General features: G+C 40.8%; 2 protein-coding genes across 2 annotated transcripts; both read left to right on the top strand.

The window, feature by feature from the left end:
* The first annotated feature begins 201 nt into the window (after nucleotides 1-201).
* gapdhs (glyceraldehyde-3-phosphate dehydrogenase, spermatogenic) lies at nucleotides 202-13,173 on the top strand. The gene is made up of 11 exons (XM_007553440.2): nucleotides 202-268; nucleotides 7,243-7,302; nucleotides 7,608-7,704; nucleotides 10,240-10,346; nucleotides 10,777-10,867; nucleotides 10,962-11,080; nucleotides 11,169-11,250; nucleotides 11,979-12,130; nucleotides 12,214-12,376; nucleotides 12,455-12,552; nucleotides 12,671-13,173. Exons 2-11 carry the CDS (start codon nucleotides 7,274-7,276, stop codon nucleotides 12,738-12,740), a joined length of 1,008 nt encoding a protein of 335 aa, XP_007553502.1. The 5' UTR covers nucleotides 202-268; nucleotides 7,243-7,273; the 3' UTR covers nucleotides 12,741-13,173.
* Nucleotides 13,174-16,304: 3,131 nt separating this feature from the next.
* LOC103139055 (macrophage mannose receptor 1-like) lies at nucleotides 16,305-18,796 on the top strand. The gene is made up of 3 exons (XM_007553559.2): nucleotides 16,305-16,900; nucleotides 16,986-17,301; nucleotides 17,759-18,796. Exons 1-3 carry the CDS (start codon nucleotides 16,614-16,616, stop codon nucleotides 17,990-17,992), a joined length of 837 nt encoding a protein of 278 aa, XP_007553621.1. The 5' UTR covers nucleotides 16,305-16,613; the 3' UTR covers nucleotides 17,993-18,796.
* The last annotated feature ends 575 nt before the right edge of the window (nucleotides 18,797-19,371 follow it).

The following is a 19,371-nucleotide window of genomic DNA, read 5'->3' as shown; positions in this document are numbered from 1 at the left end:
TATTAATTTAATAATCCGTCATCAAAAAACCCAGCTTTCTTTATTAGATGATAAAGTTCTGCGAACATGAGATCAACCAGACCACTGGTATCCATCAGTCTGGTCGCCATAGCAGCTGCAGAGAGACCGTGAGGAGTCCCTCGTTCAGAATGGATCTTGTCAGCAGCGGATGAAGTGACGTCACGTCGCTATGGTGACTCAGGCAGTATAAAATGTGAAGCCTGAACAGCGAGCTGCGCACACTGACTCGAGCAGCATCAGCAGAGAGGTAAGTCTGAGCTCCGCGGTTTAACATCTATGTATAATTCATGCTTCTAAACTAAATTTCCATCGATTATAACGTGTTTATATCCACGTTCTTATCGGAAACCCATCAAATATCAATAAACATCTATCGCCAAAGAGGTTCTACGTCACTTGCGGAAGCTTGTGGCCATGATGTGTTCGCATCCACTTCCAATGTTAACTCTGGTATTGTGGTGCAGAAAGGACTATATTGGGATTTGAAGGAGCGCTATATAGTTTAAGATTTTTTCTGACCAGTTCTGTTCGCAGTTTGCTTTTAAACGATGCCTGTAGGAAGACAGACGGGAGAATGGGAGGGGATGCGCAATGGCCTCTTAATCTGGAAGGGAGACTGTCCTTATTCCTTATAAAAACATTGCTTCGCGCATCTTGTAAACACTTGCGCTCAAAATGCGCCACGGTGGAAATTGTGCTTAGTGGAAAACGGAATTATCACAATTTTCGACAAATGTGTTGAAATGTGGAAGATTACTCTGTGAGAGCAACGTGACTTTGTAAGCTCGCAGCGCTGCATCTGCGGAAGTAGGCTGGACTCCATGTTATGTAATCCTCTGCACGAAACCCAAGCTGTATTACTCCCTTAATTTAGCAAAAATACTATAACACGGAGTTTATAAAGAAAAATCATGATTGCGAATTCCGCAGAGAGCTTTCTTGGTCATATTGTTTCACGTGTGCATCACGCAGGGGGATAACACTGGTACTGAGATGAATAAATGAAGCTACGTGCCTGCTCTGCTATTCACCATGAAGTCTGACGACGTTACACACTCGAGGGATGAATGGGTTTCCGTAATCACGGGATTTAGGGGTCAGAGTGACGAGAAACAAAGTGAATAGGAATGAGTTGATGTAGGGGGGAAAAAAGCAGGTCAGAACTCGCATTATTGTATTCTTGTGATGCAACCGTGGGGCAGAGAAAAAGTGGCGCAGCGTCGCGTGATTCTGTCGCAGTTTGGCACGACACTTGACGGACCTGTTGATGAGGCTTGTCGACGAGGCCTTGTTTTTATCTGAAAGGATTTAGGCTTTTCTTTTTTTTTTACTGCATTAAAACTGATAAGAGAAGGGACGTTGCGAAAAATGAAACCATGGATACTTTTCTGTCGTGTGGTTTTGGTAGCTTACAGGAAGATGCAGCCATGTCAGACTGGATGAAGGTCATGACTCGAGATGATGAAGGGCACATCAGGCCCAGGGCTGCTTCACTGATGCTAATCGACATTTTGTTTTTAAGCTCAACAACTTTGTATTTTTCACATTGTAGTCACAGAGACGGACAGCCGGCTTACCTAACACCATATTTAAGTGAAGGTTGCAGGCAGTAAGCAGCATCTTAGCATTAGCTATGACCTAGCTTGCGTGTAAAGGCCTTAAGCCTGAGGTAGTAGAAAATAAAGTCTTATGCGTTCTTTAAGTAAATATTTTCTGTTCTCTTGTTTTTGAATATTAAAACATATTTACAACAATAACTTGTCACTATTTTGTCATTTTAAGTAATAAGTCATGTTAGCTAATTTGGCTCCTCATGCTAATGATGCTCATACATATTATAACAATTTGTGTTAGCTCACTCTGCTTATACTTAAGAAAAGGCTACAAGCTTACAAATACCTTCTGACTACCACTAATTAGCCTGTTAGCCAATGAGAGAAGTCTTAGCTAACCTAAGCTACCATAGCACTGAAGAAAGTGAATAGTCCCTGCTAGACATGGCAGGTTACTGGTACCAAGGTATATCAGGCACTCATAAGTTCATGTGTTTTTCTCACATCTACTCATGTTGGCTAAAGGCTTGCTGCAAAAAGCATAGAGCAAAAGCAATGATGATGGCCCTGAAGTTGCTGCTCTCTGCTGGTCAGCCGGATGAAAGATGGCAATTAGGTTTCTCTCATGCTTACTGAAAAGACAGTTTTTGCCAGTTCCTCACCGAGAAAGTGCCTAGCTTTTGCTTTAGCTTCCATCTTTACAAGTTTCAGAACGTGGCTCTCAGATACACCTCCTACTACTGGTCATTTACATACTCGACTCATTCATTCCCTCTGAGCTAGTTCTAGATTAACTAAGTTTTCCCCCCTGAATGGTGGTTTGGTTTGTATGAGTGTCCCGTTTGATCATGCAGCATCACCTACGAACTCAGCTTTGTGCGAGAGGAAGAAAGACTCAGTATGACTCAGCATTCTTTGCCTAACTGTCACCACTTTTAGGAAATGAGCCATCCCACAGGAAAGAAGGTTCACACATGGCACCATAGATCAATAAAATCCTCTCAGTGGAATATTGAGTGGAACATCCCAAATTAGACTGTAAAGTTACAAAAAAGAATGTGAGAAATACCACGTTTTTGAGCATGTTCTTTCATTTCCTTTTCTTACTTGTCACGTATACCTCTTCCTGAATTTTTCTGGATGTTGTGGCATTTTTTTAAATAAAAAAAATGCTACAACTTCTTGTAACCTACTTTAAGTAAGGCTACAAGAAGAAAGCCTTACTTTCTTCTTTTTACAGTATTATGGCGCAATATCCGCTTCCGTATCGTGTCAGGTCAATTTAACCAATATTTGTAACAGTTTGCTACAGCAGGAAACACAACCCATGTGGGGTCAGTTAAAAGCCAGACGCATCCTTGTAAAGTCTGACTGTGTTTGCATATTTTAGACAAGTGATGTGATGATGGTGAACATTTGAGTGACTCGTTCAAAGCCGCAGTGAGACATCTCTAAGGTGAGAATAAAAAACAAGCAGACAAGCTGCTGAAGAGGAAGTGAGAGAAACTGTAAGTTAAAAGGAAAGTACTTTTTGTTGCACGGAAAAAGAAAAGTGTGACTCCAAAACTCTGAAAGAGGCGGGTCGGGAGGAAAAGACATTACCTAATTGGCTATTCTGCAATGTCTCTGTCCAATCGACCCACTGCAGTGGAAAAACACTGAGGAGAAAGAGGGTGTGACAGAGGAATAGGAAGCTGGGGGAAGGTTTGAATAGCCAAGGGCGGACGAAGGAGGAAGGCTGGGGGGGTGGGGCGCTCTGGTGCGGGAAAGTGAGGATGTACTCACTGAACTTGCTCACATTCACTCACCCTTGTGAAATCTCCAACCAGTGCATAAACTGAGGCAAAGCTAAGGAAAGAGACAACTTGGTGAATTAGGGAATAGGTGAGGGTTTGCAGGAAAGGACGAATGAGTTCAGTGAAAATGCTGCATCATGCTTGTCTCTGATCCTCTCGTGCATGCGGTTTTTAAAATCTGGACCACCTGATGCAGTCTGGTGAATTTAACCTTTTTTGGTCACTGGTTATGAGTCATCCCTCCCCCCAGTGGTCCCTGCAGTTCATCCCTCCTGCTGTTAGTGAGCTGAAAAGGGGCCGAAGCCTGGGGGAGGGGGAAGCTGTGCAAAAACAAGAGAATCAGACTCAGCGGCGGGTGAGGGGTCAAATTTAAGCTATAGGGGCTCACTGAATTTTAATGATTGTGTGTGGATTTGGGGTCATGAGAGAGGTCACGTTGAAGCAGCTGTGGGTCAGGAAGAAGAGGGGAAATAGATCAGAGTATCGGGGGTTATCTGGGACAGACTTATGCAGATGAGAGGGAAGATCAGTAAAATGCTGTATAAAGTTGTTGTTTGAGTTTGCTGCACTACATTTCCCATAATTCAGTCTGATCCACATCTCTTTTTTTCATACCTTAAGCGTTTAATTGCACCTACTTTAATTTGGAGTAAATGATACCCTGAAGCTTTGTCATATTTTCCTGACTCGCCTTCATTGTCAGATCTGAACTGAAGGTTTTTCTTCACCCTTATGTCTTTCCTTATTGAGGAAACTCCAGAACAAAACATAATAATAACAGGTTTTATCTTACCTGGTTTTGCCATTATGTCCTGTTTTCTAATTGCCTCCTCTTCTAACATATTAATGAGTGCCAGCAGACTGGAAGCTGCAGCCACCAGTGTGTTACCTCGCTACTCTCCACCGCACAATGGTGCCTCTGTGAGCGGTGGCGTTTCAGAGTGAGTGCAGTCCGAACGCCAGACTGCGGCTAACTGTGCCGTCTGTTCAAAAGAGGCACAACTTCAGGGTGAAGTTAAAGTGAAGATAACCCTTGGAACCTTTTATATCTGCTTGCTACATAAAATCTGGGATACATTTATGTTAAGCTTACTTAACGTAGGTTAAGTTTAATTACCAGACTATTCCCATTTATGCATTGAGACATATGCCCCTAACTGGCTGAGTTTAGTAAACTCTTCTAAAGTTAAGCCATCAGGCCAGAAAACAGTCTGATAATTGCATCTTTAATAGAAAAAAAGGATAAACAGTTTACACCACTTGCAGATCTGGTTTACATGTAGGTTTCATTTGAGGTTTTCAAGCTGACTTTAGATGTCAAAAATAATTAGTCAATAGGCTAGAGTAGACTGAAAATGACACCATTAGTTGGCTGCATGCAAACATGATATGAGAAACTTTTCTGCAAAACGGAACTCCCTTACTACCCTAAGAGATCTGCATTTATGCTTCTACTTTTTGTAATTATTGCCTCTCGGTTGAGAAATTCTTCCTTTTTTTTCAAACCACTTACAAACTATTGCAACTTCCATCCTCCTTCCTCCGTGCCTTTCCATTTGCCAATCGCTCAAACGGCCTCGGGGCAACACCGAAGGACACGAACGGGATTATTTCGTCAAGTGTGTGCAGGTTTACATGCATGACGTGCCTCGGCATGTTGCCTCATCGGGGAAGCAGTGAAATTATGAAATTCTCCACATCTGGAGCCACATGTTTGAGATTCAACTTCTTGCTCAGCAAAAATTTCCACCTGCTTTAAGATGCAGAACGGACCACACACTGTTGAATCGGTTGTCAGCAGGGCGGCCATTTTGTTCTGGGAACCCAGGGCAACTGCTTCTGTGCAGAGAAAAGTGAGACGTTACTATTCATGCAGGAGGAGAGGAAGAAGATTACAGGAGGAGGGAAAGCTACCCTTGAATTTTGTGAAAACACGAAGTGGAAACAGATCTGTCATGTTGTACACACACTCTCCTGTTTGTCTCTCCTTTAGTGACCTTGTGTTACGGATGCTGGCTGCAGAACATAAAATGGCTGCTCTGCCTTCAAGAAAAAGCAGGATAAAGCACAGAAACAAGATCATAATGAGCCTTTTGGATCAATCAGACAGAACGTGATAGTTAATAGCAGTTCAATAGTTGACTCCAGGTGTGGAGAAGTACAGTAACAGTGTCATCCCAGCCACAGGATGCTCCAGATATCATCAGCATCATTGTTTGTGCTGTTCTGTGAGGTAAAATTCATCAATTGTAATCTGGTTACCCCTGCAGTCTATTTAAAGTACTCCCACAATGCATTTCAGCGGATCGACAGCTTGTCCCCAATGTCCCAACACACAACAGATTAGGAGATTAGAGTAGCTGAAAATGACAAGCCAGTGCCACCCTACCTGTTCCACACACATCAAGCTGAAGTATTTTATACACATATTGTTGACATATTAATATGGTTTTCTGTTACAGACGCACTAATCAGGCATCTCTAAGCCGGCTTCCAGTTTTCTACAATGTCTCATTATTTTAAATGACTTAGTTTTTATTCTGTGGACTATAACTCAGGTTCTTTGATAGTTGAATCTGATCTTTACTAAACTCAGCGTGTATCAAAAATGATGGGGCTTCTTTGATGCAATTAATAAAAAGAGGGGACATAAAGAACAAAGATTTTTAATCATTTGAGCTGCAGATAAAGGCAAACTGGCTGATTTATTAGTGCATTTCATTTTCAGCTGTTGCTGCACTGCAGCGTTTCATGTGTTTAGCCCTAAATGGGTCACCAACGCTCACATGATTTCCTCATAGTTTTGTCATCTACTAAAATACAACCATCACAACCATCTGTATTTAACTCAAAGGCAGAAATGTTAAGGAATGCCATGAAAACTCATCAGATTATGTAGCAATCTCCATGTTTTAAGCAGATGCGGTCCTGCTTAGAGTTGAAACAAAAGGGACATGACGGTGGTTGATCCTGCGAACCGTGTGAAACGGCGAGGGAAAAGCAGAGAGAAAAGGAGGTCGAATAGTTGTGTCACAGCCAGACGTTCCCCTCTGCTGGGCTGGCGGACACCGTCTCTCTGCTGCGCTGCATACCAGCCGCTTTCTCCCGGCCTTCAGATCCCTTTTGTTTTCTAAACATGTCCCTGCATGGTGCAGCAGCTCCTCCACGCCTCAGCAGAGCAGGCTGAGGAAATGCAGATTTTAATGGCCTGTATTTTTACCTCCTTTGTTGACGTCAACCAGAGCCGCAGAACCTGGTTGTGACGAGATTTTAGCTGCTGCCGGCCTGTCCGCAGGTCACTTGTAGCCCAGAGAAGCTTCAGGCGCTATATTTTCATCAGAAATGACACATGGCTCATTTCTAATGAACATTCCTCTGTTTGACTGCAGAGATGATTTTTAGAGATATGATGACAACTGCTTGTTGCTATTGGTTCTCTCTAACTTGAATCTGTGGAGCTTCCGCCTACCTGATCACAGAAAAATACCGATTGCATATAAACAAATAAAACTCTCTACATTTTCACAAATCGACCATGCGGCTCAGAATCCACCTTTATCTACACACAACCTATAATTTTTTCAGTATTTCCTTTTTATTTTCGTAATATTACTCGGGCTTGTTGTGTAGAAAACAGAGTTTATGGGTTGGTAGCAACACGATTTACCAGTCCGACCTGATTAGCTAAACTCGTTTTAAAATAATCCATTGTTAAAGCCCTCACAAATCATCTTGTTTGTCTTTTGTCACCCCTGATGTCTGATGTTTAAACTCCAAATGCTGTTAAAACGTTGACATTTTCCTTTAGAGGTCAGTTTACGTCAATCATTGGGCGTGTGTTGATTCTGACCGGCGTTTGTTTTGTTGTACAGGTAACTCCATACCCCCTAAGCAACAGCAACCATGTCAGACCTCTGTGTTGGAATCAATGGGTGAGTTTGAACCTCATGTTTTATACACAGGATCAGAAATGACTGTCAGGAAAAGGAAAAGGTCACGTGGTGATGGTCGCTTCTCAAAGTTATCCATGAAATATCACCTACTGACACTACGCAGTTTATTCACTTTTGTCCCCAACATCAGGGAAAGTATTTAAATGCACAATTCAGTTTACCTTTTAGCATCATTTTTGAGGTTCTCACAAACTACGATGTATATGTGTCTCATGAAAACTATTATTTAATGTTGATAAAGATTTAAAAATGAGTGTTAAACATCTGTCTGTCAATGTCTGCAGCTTCGGTCGCATTGGCCGCCTGGTCCTGAGGGCATGCCTGCAGAAAGGCATCAAAGTGGTCGCCATCAACGACCCCTTCATCGACCTGCAGTACATGGTGAGAGAGCTTTGAGCTTGTTGGGTTACAGCATGTTATCACACTTTCTTTGCACGTAAAATCAGAGATGTGGAGGAATCGTAGAGTTAGAACCAGGGCTGGCAATTGGCTCCGGCCACTGGTTGAATTCTGACAAAAGTATGGAATGGTGAGAACAAAGGATGGAAAGCGCCCAGAAAAACACAGAGAAATAACTAACTGATATGTTTACCCTACAAGCTTCTACTGCTGGAGTAGCTTCAGGGCCGGAGAAGGAGGGAGAATTAGCCGTTCAGGGGATTCATCGTCTGAGGATGAGGAGAGAGACGTGACCCAGGGACAGATTAAGGTCAGAGGTCAGATTAGCTGCTGCCAGCCCGGTAAGAAGGAGTCCAAATGTTCATAAAGAATTAGGGATGTGCAATTTTCATCATTAATCAATTTTTTGGATTTTGAAGAAATCAAGATTTTTTTCTCACCAATAAACCCTTTGGGCTTCGGTAGTTCAGAGTCACCATGCCCAAGGCCCCCATCTTGTTTGACAAACGTGTTTTACAGCTTCTGTTTATATTTATTTGGACTTTCAATGCAGGTCATATTAGGGTAAGGCCATGATATTTTTAGTTGTAAGAATGAATGTTATGATAATACAGTTGAAGTAATGCAAAAGAAAGTCATAGTTTTATGAGGAATGTTGAGCCTGGCCTTAATACTCATACAACTCACAGGAGGAATGGTAGAAATAAGAGCCTCATTTTGAAAATATTTTCTGTCTTTTCTTTATTAGAAAAGAAAATGAGCAAAAAAATAAAAGATTAAAATCGGATCTGGTGTGAAAAAAATCTTACATTTTATTTTGAGACATCTATGAAGAAGGAATGTTTCATGTAGGGAGGGGGCAGGTGTGTGTACGTGTGTGCGTGTGTGTGTGTGTGTGTGAGTGGCGGCTGGCTCGCAGTCAGAAAAACACTGTAATAACACAGGAATGATAATGGCATGTGGAATGAACAATGAACATGTTTTGGCATGTGTGTAATAGTAATAATAAAAATTCTGCATTAAACGGAAAAAGTAATGAAAAAAATAGAAGTTAATATAATTAAAAAATGTTTTAAAACATGATTAGAGACACACCTTCACTAATTACCATCTGGGGAAGTTGTGGCCAAAATGTGGAAATGCTGAACATAGGAAATGATTGTAAGACTTATTCTGTTCAGCTAGACTTGAAACATAAAACCAGAATATCTGAGCAGTAACTTCAGCAATGCGATGTTGCATTTTGTTAGTTAAGCTGGCAGAGAACAAAAACGTTTCCCAAGAGGAGTCGAGGGAAGAACAGAAAGTTAAATGTCGGTTTCTTAATGAAAGGATTGAGAGGCGATTTAATGTGATGAAGCTTGTCAAAGCGACTGGAGGTCTAGACTTTCAGTAACTACCCCAGATTGAGGGTTTTGATCGCACACATGCCATCCAGCTGTGGCACCAGGGCAGCACGACACCCAGACAGGCTGATTTCATGCACAGCAGGAAGGAAAATCACTGTCAGATTCAGAGTCTGAATCCAATGATGATTACTGATGTAGAATCCAGAAACTAAAGAAAAGACTTTGTGATTTTTACTGTAGTGGTTAAAGTTTGATGTTTGTAATTGTTTAAATATAACTTATTGCACTACCCCAGTGTTAAGTGGGGTCTGTTTAAGTACATGCGGATGCTAAGCTTCTTGTGAATAAATCATTTTTCTTACAGAAAAGAATAAATCATGATTTATGTAATTTGATTGTACTTGTGGGAGTTGTAACAAAAAAAGAAAAGCAGTGAAACAATGGCTGGTGAAATGTTTGAGTGGTTGATAAATCATTAAAACAATTAATTTCCACCCATGTTTAGAAGTTGCAGATTAGTTTTTGCCATTAAAAACAGTAGATCTTCCATGTTGTGAGTGGTGGCATTTGCCCTTTGCAAACCAATCCAATGTTTGGAAAATTAATTTGGTCAACTGTTTTAATGCAAATTATATGGATTTGTTTTATTATTTTACAATAACAACAAAATAGAAAAGACAACAACTAAGAGGACAATGATTTAAACTGACATTAATTCACCTCTTAGTGTTCAAGTATACCAAACCACTTCATTTAGCTTTGTTTTAGTGAGAATAACTCAACTGTGTATTTAGATTATCTGTTTTGTTTTTCAAAAAAATATTTAAAATGTATATGTAAAACTTTACTTTTATTATTATTATTATTATTATTATTATTATTGTTATTATTATTGTTATTGTTAACTCTGTTGAAAACATGTAGATCTTGACCTAATATTGCTAAACGTCAGACATTGTAATAAAATGACAACAATCCAGATACTTGTTCAGAATCTTCTCTGAAATGGCTAAAAGTCATACATGCATATTTTTCTACACCAAGTATTATTGTAGGTTAATATTAGTTTTACATAGAAAGATCTAAATGTTTTAAAGCCAAATCCAAAAACTACAGCTCGTGAAACTTTTCACCGTGACTCATTATTTCTTGCCCTCCCTTTTCTCAGGTCTACATGTTCAAGTACGACTCCACCCACGGCCGTTACCATGGCGAGGTCTCCCATGATGGTGGCAAGCTTTACGTTGATGGCAAAGCCATCTCTGTTTTCCAGTGGTAAGTGAAGACGCTTGATTATCCTTCAGACTTTCTGACATCTGCAGATTCCAGGAGGCTGTTGTGACGTTGGACTCAGCATAGTGTGATTATGAAGACGGTTATTGTTTTAGACAGATTTTTTTTGTGAATTTTTGTGTTGTTTTTTTATGTGTACGAGTGAATTCCTGGCTTTGGAACGAGGCTTTCTGCTTCACTGTCTGCGGCAGCTGTTGGTTTAGCTCATTGTGTTTCAGAGTCTCAGCTCTGGCGATGGGAAAACCGACAGGACGGTTACAGAGGAGACATTCCAGCTTCACGCCACATAAAGCTTCCTGTCAATTTACATACCAAGGACCTGAACGCTAAATTACAGTGGACAGGATCTGCTTTTCTCACATGGATAGAGCCAACACAGATTCATTGTCGCCGTCTCCTTTGTTTCCCCCAGTATGAAGCCTGCTGAGATCCCCTGGGGCAGCGCTGGCGCCAAATACGTCGTCGAGTCCACTGGAGTCTTCCTCAGCCTGGAGAAGGCCAACGTACGTACACACAAAGAAACGCTCAGCGGATTACGCACGGCATGGAGCGATGACCCGGTTTCTAACCTGTGTTTTCATAATGTTTCGAACTCAGGCTCACATCCAGGGCGGTGCACAGCGTGTGGTCGTGTCCGCCCCCTCACCTGATGCCCCCATGTTTGTCATGGGAGTTAACGAGGACAAATACGACCCGTCCTCCATGACCATCGTCAGGTAATGCTCCCTTTGAATATTATTTCTAACTTGCAGTATTTTACAAGCCTTTCTGAGTAATGATGAGTTTTTATCTGTTTCTGCATAGTAATGCCTCCTGCACCACCAACTGCCTGGCTCCCCTGGCCAAAGTCATCCACGATAACTTTGGCATCGAAGAGGCTCTCATGGTAAGAAACACCTGGTAGTCTGGTGAACTCGGTTTGTTTGGGGACCAAAGTTCAGCCGGTGCGTTAGTTTTCACATCGCACTGTATCAAATGATCCAAACTGATTGAAACGCCTGTTCCCCCCCTCGCCTGTTGTGGCGCTGCACCAAGAACCACTGAAGAAAACGGCATGAAAACCTCAGAAGAAGACACTGAACACAAATTCTTTTTTTTGCAAAATGGGAACAAAAATGGAGTAGCAACCGGTTTTAGCTTTTGTCGGATTTCTTTTTTGTCTTTGATCAAAGACTGTGAGCCACATTTTTCGGCCAGCGTTAGACTTGTGTGTTTTGGTGGTATTTACCCAGAATCCCCTTTGCCATAGTCCACTTCCTGCTTCTGGAGTGGTCTCCCATCTGCTTGGTGTTCGCATATGTATTGGAACCGCCCCAGTGTTCACTGCAACCAAATGGGCCTCTTACCTGGGTTTGTAAGAAACCCAGAGTTCACTTTTTTGGTTCGCATCAATATTTGATTGATCAGACCAGTCGAACTTTAGTGTGGATCAATAAACAAACAAACAAGGTGTGTTTGGGAAGACAGACTGGAGTTGGATTGAAGCAGACTAAACAGGCCTGGTGATAATTCACCCTAAATCTGTGTCTTATCCAGATATTTTGCTGCATTCGTTTATTTTTGGAAGTCTTAAAGGCGTCAGTCCTTCACCCAGTGTAACTCTGCCTTCTGCAGACCACAGTCCACGCATACACAGCCACCCAGAAGACAGTGGACGGCCCCAGCTCCAAGGCCTGGCGTGACGGCCGTGGCGCCCACCAGAACATCATTCCAGCTTCCACCGGCGCTGCCAAGGCTGTGGGCAAAGTCATTCCTGACCTCAACGGGTATGCGACCGCTCTGCTGCTAATTCTGTCAGAAAGCATAAAGCAGCAAAGCAAAAGGGTCTAATCTTTCTCTCTTCTTCTAGCAAGTTGACAGGAATGGCTTTCAGGGTGCCAGTGGCGGACGTGTCCGTCGTGGACCTGACCTGCCGTCTGTCCAAGTCCGCATCCTACGCCGAGATCAAGGAGGCCGTCAAGAAGGCCGCACACGGACCCATGAAGGGAGTGCTGGGCTACACTGAAGACCAGGTATTTCCCTGAACCTGCAGCTCTTTATTGATATAAAACTGAGATCTGTTTGTAATCTATGACGTTGGTGTTTGCCAGGTTGTGTCCTCTGACTTCATTGGAGACACCCACTCCTCCATCTTCGATGCTGGCGCCGGCATCTCCCTTAACGACAACTTTGTCAAACTCATTTCCTGGTGAGTTTCTAACATATTCTAAGCCTGTAGAGCAAGAACCTTTCCTAATCTAATGAGATGCACTGAAATAAAATTAAAATTAAAGTCAACTTTTGCTTACCTTTGCTTTTCCTTCCAGGTATGACAATGAGTACGGCTACAGCAACCGTGTTGCCGACCTGCTGCTGTACATGTACTCCAAGGAGTAGACACTTCCTGTCCTGAGAGGAAGTGAGCAAAGGGACCACCGCTAACCATCATGAATCCCTCCCTTCTCTTTTACACAAAAGCCCCGCCCATAGCCAAATCATAGCATCTTCAACCCCTTTAGCTCTACTACAGTATATGTAGGCAGCAGCAAATGTGTGTTTGAGTGTTTTGAGTTCATCTGTGTTTTCATTTATTGACAAGGCGACAATTTGGTGAAAGTATTTGTGTTCGTGTTCCCCCTCTCCAGCTCCCACGGCTGATTTAGATGTGTAATTATGACTGAGTACTATGGTAACTACTGTATCCATCTCACTGTTAGTGTGATTTTAAAAGCTTCGTCACCAGTGGAAGGAGGAACCTGAGCGGCAGACCTACTGTTACTCTAATTATGATTCAAGAGATGAAAAAAATAAAGTTTGAAAAAACCCTCAACTCATCTTTCATGGTCCAGCTTAATTTCTTTAAAATGGATTAAATGTGTAGTTTGATGTCATGTGAACTTTCTTAGAATTTAGGTGAGGAAGACAATCTGTCATATTTTAAATGTATGTTTAGTTTGTGTGTAAAATTGACTGAAAGGGCTAAAAGATGTAGAGTTTAAAGCAAATTCTGTGGCTGAATGTCTAAATGCACTAAACAAATCCAGGAAAGCTTAAAGATGATGTGAAAGCAAAACAAAAAACAAAAAGGCTTAAGAGTATTGCTTCAAAATATGAATACTTAAGAACCACAAATCACAGTAACTGGATTGACTGGTACCATTTGAAATCCAGTGACAGTGGATGAACTGGGCTTTAATGACAGCTTAGTTCACACATAAAACAAGAGGAGAAACCAGCCCTGGATGAAAAAAACAGGATAAAGAAGCATCGATTTGGTGAAAGTTTTAAGTTATTCCTTCTGGCTTTCATTTTCTGGCCAGCCAATCAGCTAAGAAAGGACACATTTGATGGAGAAGAGCTCATTCTTAAAATACTGTGGGCATATAACATCAGGTAGAAGTAAAAAGCACTCTTTCAAAAGTATTTTAAAACTGTAAACCTTTGCAAAAGTAACAGTTTGATTTGATTGAACGTATGACTTATTTATTTTTTTTAGTAATTACACACACACACACACACACCAGAAAGGATTAAAAACCAAAAGTATAGCCTCTGAAACTCACAGCTGAATCTGTTTTATAAGGTAATTATCGTACTTAATTTTTCCACTTAGCCTGCACACCCTCCTCATTAGGTATTCCTGTCCATACTTGTTAACACTAACCCATCTTCTGCTGGCTACTTCCGGTAGGATTATAGATCATAACACGGAGCTCAGATCCTCCACACCACAAAGTACCAAAGCAGTTCTGAAGGAAGCAGCGGGTCTAACCCTGTACTTGCTAGTTGTACCTAAATAAGGCACACCTATGTTTGGTCTACATTCTGAACCTCACCTCTGATCATTAGTTTCAAATTGCAATAGCTACTGGAAAAAAACCAACAGGTGGAGCCAAAATCCTTCTGTGTTTAAACCCACTGATCCAATAAAAGTTTCTCCAACTGTGATGGCTGATATCTATTTAGGGACATGCTGTAACTCTCATCAAATATCATTATAATGCAAAAAAAACAACAAAAAAAAAACAATTTCTCAATATATACTTAGAAAAATGTTTATATTGTAAGACTACAAAAACAAAGAATATTTGCTTTGGTTGATTTTTATTTTCTTTGTTGTGACTACACTTCCTGGTGAGGAAGAGGGATAGTCTTCTCCATCATCCTGATCTCCACCTCATCTCCACCGGATCATCTTGAGCGTGCTGTTTGTGACCAACAGAACCACCCTCGCTGCAGTGCGACACCTGCTGGATGAAGAAGGTATTACCATCAAACAGCAGTGGATGGCCAAACCGGTAGCATCAGAAATAGGTGCCTGGCTTTTATGTTTCTGTACAGATCACACAAGCTTAAAGGGTAATTATCAATATACATAAACTACTGGTCCTATTTGTACTAATGAGAAGGTACTAGCATTTCTCTTTTTTTACAAAGACTTTGTTTAGGTGTATTTTCCCTGCTTACAATAGAAAGTCCTCTCTGGTAAAAATTTGGCTTTTTACGTTTGACAGAGATGTCCAAAACGACAAACGCCACTAAACACACACCATATGAAATTTAAAAGAACAAATTGTTTCATTTAATTATTGCAACAGTTGTTTGGCAAACAGTTCACTTATACTCGTATTTTCTGCAACATTTTCGTGCAATCTAAGCTTCCTGATTACAATAAAAGCAAATGAGGCACTCAATCATCTGCGCATCTTCTGAAAAATTCAAATCCTGTGTTTTACATGTAACCTGATATCGCTGTCAGATCTCCAAGACTACGTCGAATTCAGTACATTTGAATCAAATATGGAAGAAGACAACCTTTTAACAAAGATTTGATTGACTTAACTTCTCTTTGTCTATTATAGACTTTGCTGTTTACAAGCTATAGCCTCTCTGACGTGCCTCTAATGCAGAATTTGGAATATGATAGATATAAAGTGTCCACCTGCTGCACTGGAAAATACATTTATTGTATCTAAGTAAAAACCTCTGATCATTTTCATTCCAGCGCTGCTGACCATCTTTGTGGTCAGAAGGATCAGACCAGAGTCTGTCATCAGGTTGTAGATACTTGATTGTTTTAGCTAATTCAAAGAATAAAATCATTCTAATCTATGTCTGTGAATTGTTTTCTGTCATCTAGATGACATTATGGTTGAGTTAGTTACCCAGACGTTGTTCATGACATACTGTTCATTTACAGTACAAAGGCTTCAGTACTGCCTGAACGTTTTCTTTTATATTTTGACACATTACACCACAAATTTCACAAATCTCTGGTTTTATTGGGATTTTATCTGATAGGCTCACAAAAGAGACAAATGAAATTTCTATTGAATTTCTATTCAGACCTCTGAATAAAATGGAGGGCAACCAGTCGCCTTGTGAAGTTTCCTTTATAGTGTACTCGATCCTATGTTAAAAAAGACTTGAGACTGGGGGAAATGTTCACCTTCCCACAGGAACATCAGCTGCAATTGTACAGTTCAGACCACATTCAAGTGCTAAGTTCAAATTAGAATCTGATGTAAAAAATATAAACCATATAATTATGAAGGTGTTACAGACATAACCCAAAAAAAAAACTACATCTTTGGCTGCATTAAAAAGTTGCCATGTTTCCTTCTCCATCCACCTTACAGATCTGCACTAATTTGTGTTGCTCAATATTATGAAATAATAATAAAAAATACATCTTGAGTGGTTTGTGACACACTAATAAAGCTACAGGGATGTGAAGCTTTTAATAGCATATTTGTACATCATCTCACACAGACAATTTTTAATTAGGACAATTTGAATAAAATGCAATAACGTCTGGTCCAACAATCTTGTAAAACCACATTACAACTGGACTGAAAGACATTTTTCTTTTATTCATTTATTTTAAAATCTGAACCAAGTCTGTTTATTCCTGGTTATGTTCCACCAGCATGATGGAACAAGCAAACCTATCAAAGGGGCCAACACAGACCATAAACACTTTAGTTTGGTGTTCACTGGCGTGTTTATTTATTCATTTAGAAAAGCACGGGTGAAATCTGAAGAAGGGTCAAATTTTAATCTACGCTGTCCTCCGAAACCCAAAACTCGTGTCCATGTAAATGTTGGGTCGTGATTTCCCTCCAAAAGCAGGTGAGGAAGCGATGTCACTGGTCTGCTGGATGCACTGAGGTGTGTCTGAGTGACACTGACCTGTAGGCCGGTATAAAATGACACAAGGCTTCTCTCCAGCACCGACACATCTGACTTGATGCGACAACAGGAGTAAAGATGGGGAGGAAAGGCTGCTGCTCTGCACTCGTGCTTCTCCTCCTCTTTAATGTTGTGGCCTGGATAGAAGCTGAGGTTCAAAAGACCATTTATTTTCCTTCTCAGAAGCTGACATGGGACAAAGCAAGATGGTACTGCCAGAAGTACTACATAGACATGGTCACCTGGGACACGGTGGACCCAAACCTGCTGACGACGTGGCTGATAGAAGAAGGCTTCACTAATGTCTGGATCGGTTTACACCAGGATCCTGAGGAGTCATTGGTCTGGAGGTGGATCGACGTGAAGTGAGTTTCCATTCAATGACATAAAATGTCCACTGTGATGAAATGCTGAAGGTAACTCTCATGCCATTTGTGTGTTTTTCATCAGAACTGGTGAAGGCTTGACTGGTGATGACGTCTCTGGCAGCAGGAACTGGGTCTTGGGACAGGCAGTCGGTGGCAGCTGTGGCTCCTACAGCACCATCACCAAAAAGTGGAAAAACACCCTCTGCATTTTAGAGATGTCCTTCATCTGCTATGCTGACAACCTGGTTGTAGTGACTGAGAACAAGACATGGGAGGAAGCTCTGGATCACTGCAGGGAAATGACAAACAGCTCCTTCAAATACGACCTCCTGAGCATTACCAACTCTTCTGACTACAGCTACGTCAGCGACCGGCTCTACGGAGCCACCACCGACGAGGTCTGAAGCTTCTCACGCAAAACCGCAACATTTTCAACTCAAATATGAGTAGCTGTGCTGGTCCAGATTCAAGGTCAAATGTCTTCGTACACTTAAAATAACACAAAACTAACTTAAAAGTCACTTTTCAGCATGATATGGGAGCCTGTTTTAAGTCAATTTAATATTGATGAAAAGAAGAACTGGTTCCACTGGCAGATTATTTCACCAACAAGACATTTTCCCTCTATTGTAAGTGAAATAATCTGTCAGTGAAACTAGTACTTTTTTCAGTATTACAAAATGATCGACTTAAAACAAGCTGCTACTTCTTGATGGAAAATGTAAGTTAGCTCTTTCAAGTATACTAAGAAATTTGCACTAGAAACTAGACAAAAATACTTGGTAAGATTTTGTGTTTTTGCAGTGTATGTGCGTTCATTTTAATATTCTTCGACTCTTGCTTTGTGTCTACCAGATTTGGATAGGATTGCGTTTCCTGGGAGGGGAGTGGTGGTGGTCCGACGGAGAGACGTTGGACCACCAGGAGATGCTGCCGTACTGTCCGAGCCAGTGGGAACACTGTGGCACCGTCTCCAAATATAACATAACTAGCTGGACCAGCAGGGACTGCTCAGAAAGAAGAAACTTCATCTGCTTTTATGAAGAAGTTGTAAATCAGGAGGAAAAGCGGGATTCTAAATCTGGATAGGTCCATGCTTGCTTTCTGCATACGCAGGTTTTTGTTCTGATAGACGAATCTTATCATTTATTAGAAAAGTTCAGAAATGTCAAAAATGCCATTTTTTTTAAACTCACACAGGGAGATCAGGGAGGGAGGTCATATCACATGCATGTATTACGGCTCATTTCAGGGCTGAGAAACATTATTTGGATGAACACTCATTGGGAGCAAGACTTGTGTCATTAAATTTGTCCCGTCGGTTTCTTTCATACAGCCGCACTGGGGCGCAGTGGTTAAGATTTTCTGCAACAATAACTTTCCATGTTCTTCCAGTATACATTCTCAAAGGACACTCCGATATGTGCATGTTAGGTGACTTGGTCTCTCTCAAGTGAGCCTGGCTGTTTCTATTGCATGCAGATTTCAGCTTTATTAAATACAACTCAGTTAAGCTTAATTTAGTTTGACTGCTCTGACTCAAAGTGAATTTAATTGAAACCCGTTAAGTTAATCTGAACTGAACTGACTCAGTCTGATTTGAACTGAACTGAATTAATGTAAGCTAATGTTTTTTTATTAATCTAAAGTAAAATGACCTGAAGGGAAATGATTCGAATAGAATTGGACTGAAATCAACAGAGTTTATTTGAGTTCGATTAAACTGAATTGAAATTGTATGAATGAATGTTTAGCATTAAACTAAAGCTTGTGTCTTGGTCTTCAATCTTCAGTTTACCTTTTTTTTTTTTTGCATGCACTGTATTCATATAACATTAGTGTGATAATTAGATATACAACAGCTGTAATTTTGACTGAATTAAAGAAGAAAACCAACAATGTGTCCTTGTGTATCTTGAGAACAATCAGACATCAAAATCAGATCAAACAGGCAAATTTGAACTGGGAGGCAGAAAGATGAAACCCAGAAACACGGAATAATTAGGACGTATTTTGAATATGATAGTTTTGGACATCTAAGTCTACAATTTCTAGGTCCATTTCTCAACATTTGTGAGGCCCTAATAGTGGTGACATGTTTGAAGAATTGCCTTTAAATAGATCCACAGGTGTACACCAGAGTTTTAGTTCTCCAGAGAACTAACCTAATCAGAGCTTACAAAGCCACTGCAAAGACATTATAGCCGCACCGAGAAGCAAAGAATCATCTGGAGAAAATTTCCCCGAGTGAAACATTTCAAATGTGCATTGCTCCAGTAGCATAAGCCCATAAGTCATAAAAGCCAGACCCATCTCTGCAAATCCATTTATTAAAACAAACTACACTAATTCAGGTCAAATTTCTGCTACAACTTTCTTTATTGTTACAGTAGGCATATGGTTGACAATGATCTACCTTGTAAGGGACACACAACTAAATATTAATGGGGGGTGTATATACATTTTTA

The sequence above is a fragment of the Poecilia formosa genome, unplaced genomic scaffold, assembly GCF_000485575.1.
Source record: "Poecilia formosa unplaced genomic scaffold, Poecilia_formosa-5.1.2 Scaffold0, whole genome shotgun sequence".
NCBI lineage: Eukaryota > Metazoa > Chordata > Actinopteri > Cyprinodontiformes > Poeciliidae > Poecilia > Poecilia formosa.
The sequence above is the reverse complement of the archived record's forward strand: the minus strand, read 5'-3'. Positions and strand labels throughout refer to the sequence as shown.